This window comes from Struthio camelus, chromosome 17 (assembly GCF_040807025.1).
Source record: "Struthio camelus isolate bStrCam1 chromosome 17, bStrCam1.hap1, whole genome shotgun sequence".
In the NCBI taxonomy this organism is placed as follows: Eukaryota; Metazoa; Chordata; class Aves; order Struthioniformes; family Struthionidae; genus Struthio; species Struthio camelus.
Window position 1 is genome coordinate 20,577,219 of NC_090958.1, and position 10,160 is coordinate 20,587,378.

General features: G+C 52.8%; 1 protein-coding gene across 1 annotated transcript in view; it reads right to left on the reverse strand.

Annotated features, from left to right (window-relative positions):
* Positions 1-10,122, reverse strand: part of MN1 (MN1 proto-oncogene, transcriptional regulator) — a 40,361-nt gene extending 30,239 nt beyond the window's left edge. Inside the window, exon 1 of the mRNA XM_009672335.2 lies at positions 6,577-10,122. Within this exon, the coding sequence (XP_009670630.2) occupies positions 6,577-10,015 (3,439 nt within the window). The 5' untranslated portion in view covers positions 10,016-10,122. The remainder of the gene's footprint in view (positions 1-6,576) is intronic.
* Positions 10,123-10,160: the final 38 nt, after the last annotated feature.

A 10,160-nucleotide genomic window follows, 5' to 3' on the forward strand; every position in this document is an offset into this window, starting at 1 on the left:
TGTGTCTAGCTATAGAAAAGAGAAAATTCTATGTAACATTTTAAAAGTTGAACAATCTAACCAAGATCAGGAAAATCAGGGTGGACTTTTTATTTCCTGGAAGATTCCACCACTTCACCTACTTAATTTCTGTGAGATACCCTGCTCTGTGTCCCTTACACAAAAACTGATGCTGAGGAACTCTGCATGCAAGTGATGTTCTAAGTATACTTCCCTAATGAAAGCTCTCTCCTAAAAATGGCCCTCAACTAAATTAAGCAGGAATAGTCCTGTATTTCAAAAAAAAAACAAACCTCAATCTTAAAAATGTCCCTCAAAATATAGGCATGTATTTAGAGGTGCAAACTTTGTTCTTTTTCAAAGGCTTAGATTTTTCAACAAAAAACACAGAATAATATAACAGAATGATTGTTGGAGTAGAGACCCGTTATAGATAGGTATTCTGAGTTGGATGTAGTTTACCCATGCCTTCTGAATACAAAGCACTCCAGCCTGAAAAATGGTAAAGACGATATATTTTATGCTAGTAACAAAATAGGTAATGATCCCACCAACCACAATTTAACTGGTTACTTCTGATATTAGTTCTAAATGTAGTCTGGGAATCACATAATTTAACTCTTTATGATATTTGAGTAAATTTTGTATGAAAATGCACAAATATATATTAGGCCACCTGAAGATTCATTTTATAACTGGCTTTACACTTTCTGTGGATACTGTACCCACACTTATATTTCATGCAAACACACACCAAAAAAAACACACTAAAAATGTACAGTAATTTGTCTACTACTAAAATTTTGTAAAGTCATTCTGCTGTACCAAAACCTCATACTGGTCCAGAACATCACAGAAGCAGGAAGTCAACTGTTAGAAATAAAAGCAGCCTATATATTTTTAGTTTACACCTTTTTTTAATGCCATATCCTTTGCTCTTTACAGCAATAACAAACTGTATCTGTAGGTAATACGTAGAGATAACTTTTTTTTTTACTAAAAACTAATTACAGTTTTATAGCAGATCATTCAGCTAGATCATTGCTAAGAAAAACAGGTATTGCACATTAAAAATGAAGAAAAGACATTGTGTAATATAATCACACATCAGAATAAATCTATGCTTTGACCCATAAATATGAAGTTTAATTCATCTCCTTTTATATCATATGTAGAGATGTGAAAGGGATTCAGCACTCTAATTTCAAGAAATATATCCCCAAGTGTCTCTCTCATGCACGCTCCCATTTTAAGCATGTACGAAACATCTCCGTTACAAGCAATCTCAGAATTAAACATGCTATATAAAATAGCAGACTTTGTTAAAAGAAGGTAACATGGTGCAAACCAAATTTGTGATCTGCATTAATTCAAATACACCTAGACTCTGTCCACTACACTGGGCAGAAGAGATAAATCTAAAGACCAAAAATAGACAGATAGACAGACAGATAGATAGATAAAGTTAAAGGCAGAGGGGTTACAGTAGCTACCACAATGCCAATAAATCCATATACTTTCTGCATTATGTATTTTAGTATAATATAACAGCCATAGCAAATGACATTGAAAACTGTACTTCTTGCCTCCTCTAGCATTTGCCATAAAGGACTACAAACACATTGCTGGAGAATATGCATAAAACAAAGGCAAACATTTCTGAATAGGACAATTTTTGAGTAGGAGATACGGAAAAATGATAGGTAGTCAAAGTAAACAATAGAATAGCACTGTTATTCAAATTAAGCTAAGTCAATCAGGGACACCTCACAATTTTTCAACAGATCAGAAGAGTTTAAAAGATCATATTAAATCTGAATCTAAACGCATACTGAAATCTTTCCTACGATCTGCAGTGGGAGTATTCTTTCCGCCTAAGTCTGCCTGCTAATCCAGATCATTTATTAAAGATGTGTATTTCATATCTGCAGGGTATATCACATAACTCCTTGGCAAAGGTAACAGTATTTTTTGGGTAACTGTTAAAATTCTTTGTGTAAGTTTCAATAGCTCTTTCAAGCAAACAAAGCAGCATCAGGAATCCCAGATTCATGTGCACTGAGCTTAGGCAGAGAACTCATTTCCAACAACCCTTACTACAGTATACATCCATTTCAAATCATACGCTGCTCTCAATGATGTTTAAGTGTTTGAAACACCTCATAGGAGATCTCACTAACTCAGTCTCAGTAAACAAACCTATTCCCTTGGTAAAATCTCTCAAGGAATTTAGCACTATTTTAAAATAACATAGCAGAACATACTAGGAAAAGAAAGAAAACGAGGGCTCACAGCCGCATCTGGTCCGAGTTTGTCCTTTGTTAAAATATTTGGTAGTAACTTACAAAAGCTACGTTCTGCTTAGTCAAGAGTTTTGGCCTGATGGCTCATTCAAATGGTAAATTCAGGATTATTACGAAATATTAACAAAGAGGAAAACTGAAACATGCTGCACTGGACTAGCACGTGAATGAATGTGGACAAACTCCAGTGCAATAGCCACACACTAACTGCATGTATTTACATTTTTTTTCCAATCTACGTCTGCATGGTTCTACTTTACAGACTGATGTGTTCACCTGACGTTTGCAGCATGGGAACCTTCAAAATTTCAATTAAAAACTAAAGACAAAAGCCTACTAGAACTTAATTACTGGGTTTCTAGAGAATACTAATAAAAATTTCAGTGAAGGGGAAATTGTTCTGGTTCAGTCAAACTAGGTAAAGCAAAAGGTCATTAAACTAGTACTGAGTTTTTCAGTGAACTTGATCCCGTTATTCTTCATTAACCAGTGCTACGGTGTAGAGAGTCAACACCACCTCTGCAGCTTCAGCATTAGTATATCGCACTCCTAGCTCTAGCTTTATAGCAGAGGAAAACGCGTTTTGGAGGAAAAAAACAACTACCCTCCACATCATAGTAGGACATGCTAGTACAAGAAACTACGTATCAAAAACATCCTTAACTGAAACTAGTATTTCAGTGAAAGGGATGACCAGTCAGCATTAATATTAAATTCAGAAACAAAATATGAATACATATACAGAACTCGCTAAAGCCTATTATTAAATCATGTGGGTGTATATGTATTACACAGACTACGGCATAAGTATCTGAACCAATGTTGTTTGTGGTCATCTACTTTTAAAACTCACAAGTCACACGGATTGCTAGCTATGAGCCAATTATTTTAATACTATTATGAGAAAAATAGAGATTAATTAGAAGGAATCTGAACGGCCATTAAAACAACTCAAACAAGTTGTTTCCCGCAGTAATTTGGGCATCAAGGGAATATTTGAAAAGTTACTCTTCTTATCAAGTTTTAGAGAGCTCACCAGTTACAAAAAATACCCCTCCAAGAATCCCAGTAAAACAGGAGCCTGAAATCCCTCTCTCACGCGCAGACTCCGCTCCGAGGGAGAACAGCATCGAGAGGGTGGAACACCGAATTCAGCACGCCGAGTCAGAACTTCGCCTTTCTTCCACCTCTCCCGAAGCCCAAAGAGGAACCAAGGCAGCTCTAACACTTTCGTATTATGTATAAATCACGGAACACGTTCTCTCATTTTCATCACAGTAGGTACAATTAAAAAGCTCACCGACAATGCAAACGTGCTGGTTAGGGAAGTTAGGTCTAACAATGAATTTCACTCTTAATAAAATTACACACTATTACAAAATGCACGCCCTGGTAAACACTCCTCTCACCAGCGTAGCATCAAGCACTGAATAATAAACAACTGCGTGAATTTAGAAGAGTGCTGTTGGAAACCTGCATATTCATCCTGCATGTGTTCAACGGGAAACTGTTGGAAGAAATACTGTTGACACAAATTCTAGTTGACTAAAAAGGTTTAAAATCTCAATCACAGGTTGAATAAAGCCCTTTCTTAAACAAAGCTTCAAACACTCAAGGACAAGACAATGTAAAGTTAAATTATTTCTACTGACTGAAGAGAGCAGCCTATTTTTATCTCCCCTATCGGATCTTCATCATTTCCAACAACAGTTAAAGTAAATTCTCTACTGGTCTATATGGCTCGTCTCATCCAAAGAACCAGTCCATTCAAATCCTTCAAGTGACTAAAGTATAAAACAAAATGAATGCATCTATCCATTGTTGTAAAACTGGTTTGCTATTTTATGTTAAGCCTCTGAAATACTGAAATAATATAAGCATAAAACATATCCTTATATAGAAATAGCGATTAAGTGGTTTTCCCTCCAAGTGATGAACCGTTCTAAAAGCAACATTTTGGTTATCACGACCAGAAAGCAATTACTTATTTCACTAGATGTTACTAAGAATAGTGGTGATCAAAGTGAATGTAGGAGTGCTGTTAAAGACACTAAAGAAAGCAATGCTCCATATGATAGATAGGCACAAAACAGACATAATTTTAAGCCAAATTACATTTTCAGTAAATATACGCATCATCCGCTGTTTGGGATTTTTTTTCTTAATCCATGAAATTAAGATCTATGAAACAGATCTTTTAAAATCTGTTTTTAAATAGAGCATGGTGTGTGTACCGGTTCCTATCTGTATGCATGTATGTGCGAGTGAGAGAGAGCATGCATGACAGAGGGAGGGTGTGTTGTGTGTGTTGTGAGAGAATGTATATATGTGTTCGAGTCTGCCAAGGTAGAACTGACAGGAACTGTGATTTGTGCTAACTAGCTATTGATCCAGTCAGATCTAGATGTTGTGTACAAGAAACAATAAAAGAGAAGGGGCCAGGAAGGATGCTGTGTGCAACTCCATTTAAAAATGGAAAAGAAGGGCCCCAAACAAACCAATTTATGTCCTTGCCTGGGTGAAGCATGGAGAATGCTGATGGGCTTCCTAGAGTCTGCTGTGCATGCTAAACACTCCCGCTTCAAATGAGAGTCTCCTGAGCTGGGCATTAAACATGAACAAAGAGACAAACAGTGGGGGCTAGGATTCACGCTTCAGAAAGCCAAAGCTGGAAAGCCAACCAGAACTGGGGGTAGGCAATTGCCGAGTTTTCAAACCTCCTCAGCTCCTCTTTGATTTTCCTAACACCTTCCTTAGCTAAATTACTAAACTCAGAGCGCTATAAAAAGCCACTCTTTAAGAACAGATGTGACAAAAACAATTTTGAACTACACTAATGGTAGCAAAACGTCAGGTTTCCAAGACACAAATAATGAGTTTATACTGTGTAAAATATGCATGTGTACTTAATAGTATATCAAAAAATTGCCTGTGTGCGTGCATACAGTATGTACATGCACGTGCATCTATTGTAATATTCACACACACAAGCAGACAGCTAAGAAAATATGGCTTTGATAAGATAAAATGGAAACCGACTGAATCTACAATCATCTTTATGTTAAACAGCTTTTATAATAGAGTGTTTTCTATTAAAATATTTTTTTCCTAAGCTTAGAGAATTATGATGCTCTCTGGATACAGAGGAGGATCAAAACCGAAAACTAATGTTGAAATTAAACATCTGTCAACTAAGCAAGTTTTATACTGGCAGACCTGGAACCTGATTTTAAATTTCCTTTCCATTAAAGAAAAAATGGTAAGAGCCTTTTAGTTCAGTATCACACCACTGCTAGTGTTTTAACATACACAGGAAAATACCTGAAATCAGAGGAACTACATTACTGATATGCTTTCGAGGTTAAGGGAGATCTATGTAAGAGTTTGGGGGAAAACACTGTGAGGCACAGCAGGCCATAGCTCTGCGGGAGCCCCTCTCCCCTGCTCCCCACATCCCTCTGCCCTGCCCGGCTAGGGCTCTGCGAGAGACCCTCTCCCGGCACCCCACATCCATCTGCCCGTCGGGGCTCTGCAGGAGCCCCTCTCCCAGCACCCCACATCCATCTGCCCGTCAGGGCTCTGCAGGAGCCCCTCTCCTCTCCCGGCACCCCACAACCATCTGCCCATCAGGGCTTTGCAGGAGCCCCTCTCCTCTCCCAGCACCTCACATTGAGCCACTTGTTGGGGCTCTGCAGGAGCCCCTCTCCTCTCCCTGCATCCCACATCTATCCACCTTGCCCATCAGGGCTTTGCAGGAGCCCCTCTCCTCTCCTGGCACCCCACATCTATCTGCCCAACAAGGCTTTGCAGGAGCCCCTCTCCTCTCCCTGCACCCTGCATCTATCCGCCCATTGGGCTCTGTGGGAGCCCCTCTCTTCTCCCAGCACCCCACATCCATCTGCCTGCCGGGGCTCTGTGGGAGCCCCTCTCTTCTCCCGACACTCCACCCGGCGGGCTGTCAGGCAGCGGCTCTCCGGGGCGCGGTGGGGCCGGGACCGGCAGCGGAGACGGCCACGGGGCAGGTGGCTCCCAGGGCGCAGGCAGCCCCGGCGTGGCGGCCACCGGCCCTCACAGCACAGCGGGCAACTCGTCCCACTCCGCCCAGCCCCGACGCGCCCCGGCCCGGCCCGGCAACAGCGCCCGTGCCCCGAGGCGGACGGAGTAGCACAGCCCGGGCCGCCGTCCCACAGGGTCGGGATCTGCCACCTCCCCCCCCGCCAAGAGCAGCCCGCAGTGCCCACATGGGCCGGGACCCACGCGGGGTGAGAGATACCTTCTTTGCTGGGGTTCGGGGGCTTGGGCTTCTCCCAGGGCGCCATGGGCTTGTCCTCGTCCTGCCCCTCCATCAGGGCCTTCTCGCCGGGCAGGTACCAGGTGGAGTTGTGCTCTGCCATCAGGGAGTCCAGGTCGATGGTGCTCATGGTGCCCTTGACGCCCTCTGAGCAACAGCTGCCCAAGTCACTGTCCCCGTTCTGCCCTGCGCACTCCCCCTTTTTGCTCTTCAGCCCCAGGGGCTGGTCTTCCGAGATGCTGAACTGCTGCCGCTGGAGCTGGATCTGCGCCTGCAGGATCTCCAGCGGGTGGATCTCGTCCTGGGCCGAGGTGCTCGTGGGGGTCCGCACCTGCTCCATGCCCGGCGTGCCGGGGTGGGTGCCTGCCGTGGTGCTGAGCCCGTAGCTGTCGGGGGTCGAGGTAGATGTATTGAGGAGGCCGAGAGCCAGGGGCTTCTGTCCGTTGAGAAGTGCGTGCTCCCCCCGGGGCAGCTTAGGCGAGCCGCCCAGCAGCGGGCTGCGCGTGGGCTTGGAGACGGTGTTGTCGGAGCTGGACGACACCTCGTCCTCGTTGCCGTAGCTGGTGCTGACCTCGTCGGGAAAGTCCACGTGCGGGGAACTGCCGTCCGACTTGGTCACGCTCTGAATGCCGCTGTCCAGCGAGGACATGAGGTCAGGCTGCTCCCCCAGCAGCAGCTCGCCGCCCTTGCCCCACGACGGCGAGGTCAGCGGCTTGTCGTGCGGGGTGCCCCCGCCGCGCTCAGCGCCCGCAGCCCCCGGCGGGCCGCCCGGCGGGGCCCCCGGCGGCGGCTGCCCCGGGCTCACGCCGGCGCCGCCGCCCTCCGCGGCCGAGAACTTGTCGAAGAAGGTGCCGGGGCTCACGTGCCCGCTGTCCCGTTTCCGGCGGCCCCGCCCCCGCCCGCCGCCCGCCTTCCCCTCGCCGCCGGCCGCCGGCTCCAGCGCGTAGCCGGGCGAGAGGCTGCTCTCGGCAGGCAGCAGCGGCGCGGGGCCCGCGGCCTTGGCAGCGCCAGCCCCACCCGCCGGCGGCCCCGCCGGGAAGTAGTCGGGGGCCGCGGGCGGCGCGTCGGGCTCAGCCTGGCTGAGCTTGCGCTTGGCCTCGGCCGGGCTCTTCTTGTTGAAGGTGACGTTGAGGTTGGGGGCGCCCAGGCTGGCGATCATGTTCTGGCAGGCGGTAGAGAGCGCAGCCAGGCAGCTCTGCCCGAAGACGTTGTCCTTGGCGGCCGGCTTGCTGAAGGAGCCCAGCGAGAGGGCGCCCAGCTTGCTGGCGGCGGGCCGCGGCGGCGGCGGCGGCGGGAACTCGGGCGGCGGCGGCGGGTAGGCGCCCGGCGAGGCGCTGAGGGCGGGCGCCGCGCCGTGCGCCGCCGGCTGCCGCGCGGCCGCCGCGAAGGCGAAGCCGGGCTGGGCCGCGAAGTCGGCGGGGCCGCGGCGCTCCGCGGGGGCGCTGGGCAGCGCCACGCCGCCGCCCGGCGACTGCAGCTGCGAGAGGCCGCCCATGGCCGGCGCGAAGGGCGGGTGGACGCCGGGCGAGGGCAGGGCCTGCGCCGGCCCCTCGCCCGTCATCCGCAGCGGCTCCTGCAGCCCCAGCGCGCCGGCGCCCGGCCGGAAGAGCACGGCGCCGCCGCCCGGCTGCAGGCCCAGCTCGTGCGGGGCGGGCTCGGCCGGCAGCCCCGGGGCCGCCATGCGCCGCGGCAGCAGGTCACCGGGCGGCGGCGGCCCCGCGAACCAGGCGCTCTCCGGGGCCAGGTGCGGCGCGGACGGGTCGAAGCCGCGGGCGCCGCCGCCGCCGCCGCCGTCGCGCTCGAAGGCGGGCGGGGGCAGCCCGCCGGGCGGCCCCACCTCGCCGTGGTGCCCCAGCTGCTGGAGGCTGGGCGGCCGCAGGCGCTGCTGGCTGCGCGACGCCATCTGCTTCATCACCAGGGCCGCGTTCTGGCGCTGCGCCAGCGCCGGGTGCTCGGGGCCGCCGTGCGGCAGCGGCCCGCCGAAGGCCTCGGGCGCCGGCGGGGTGAACTCGCCCGGCAGGCCGGGGTAGGCCGTGGGGGAGAGGTGGCTCTCCATGGCGGGGCCGTGCATGCCGCCGCCCCAGGACGCGCACCGCTCGACACCGGGGTTGCTGGGGAAGTCGAACCGTGGCCTCTTGGCGACGTTCACGTAGGGGGCATCGAAGTGCTGCAGTCTTTGATTTGGTGGCTGTTGCGGAGGAGGGTGCTGCATATTAAACACGGGGTCGGTGTAGGGATGCATATTCCTGTTCTCCAGTCTGTGAATAGGGTATTCAAACTGTGCATGCTGGTTCTGCATTATTGGCCCATTGTCCTGCAAGTTGGGATTGGGAGCATTGGCTTCTGTTTGCTGTTGCCTAGGGATGGCTGGCGGGCAGGAGTTCTGTCTGGCCAGCAAACCTGGCGGCGGCTGCTGCTGCTGCTGCTGCTGCTGTTGCTGCTGCTGCATCAGCGGGTGCCTGGCGCTGGTCCCCGGCTCCAGGCTCGCGGACATCTTCCGCGCCCCCCCGAAGCGCTCGAAGAAGACGCCGTGCTGCTGCGGCGGGTGCGCCTTGGCCACGGCCATGCCCGGCGGCCGCGGCAGGGCGGACGCCCCCGCGAAGCTGCCGCCCGCCGGCACCTGCCGCCCGCCGCCGTAGTGCGGCAGCTGCCCCTCGGGCTCCGACGGGGAGAAGACGGGCAGCTCGAAGTGCCCGGCGGGGCCGTCGCCGGGGTAATTGTATTCCAGAGAGTCCACGCCGCCCTGCGTGGGAAGCCGCCGCTGCTCCAGGCCGTGGGGCTCGGCGGAGCCGGCCGCGGGCAGCCCGTGGAAGGAGGCGGCGCGGTTGGGGGACTGGTCGAGGGGGAGGCAGGGCGCCGGCACCGCGTGGCTGGAGGCGCCGGCGTTGTGGTGCTGAAAGTCGGGCAGGTTCCCGGGACGCTGCTGCCCGAAGCCCTCGGCGCCCTGGCTCTCGGCCATGTGCTCGTAGCCGTCGGCGAACGCCGTCTGCCCGCCCAGCGCGCCGCTGTAGCCCAGGAGCCGGCCGCCGTGCACGCAGGAGGCGCCGGGGTCGGGCCCGAAGTTGCCGCCGAAGTGCGGGTGGTGCTGGTGCGGGTGGTGGGCGCCGGCGTGGCCGCCGTGCGGCTGCTGCCCGCCGAAGAAGCCGTGCACCGGCGGCTGCATGCCGCCGCCGTGCAGCTCGGCGGGGCCGCGGCCCGGGAAGCCGTACGCGTCCCCGGCCAGGCTCATGTTCATGCCCAGGAGGGGCGGCTCGCCCAGCGCGCCCAGGGCCGGGTCCACCGCCGCCGCCGGGCCGCCGCCGGGGAAGGCCGGCGCCTTGAAGTGCGAGCTCATGCTCAGTCCGGGCTGGCCGAAGCCCCGCTCCCCCTGCCCGGCGCTCCGGCTGCTCATCTGCGGCTCGAACTGCTCCAGCCCGAACATGCTGCGCGGCTCAGAAGGGCATGGCCGCCCGCGCGGCTCCGCCGTCCCGCTCCCCTCCGCGCGGCGGCCCCGCTCACATCGTGCCCGCGCCGCCCCGGCGCTGGGGACCGGCCGCCCGCCCGCGCTCACCCCGGCGGCTCGCCGC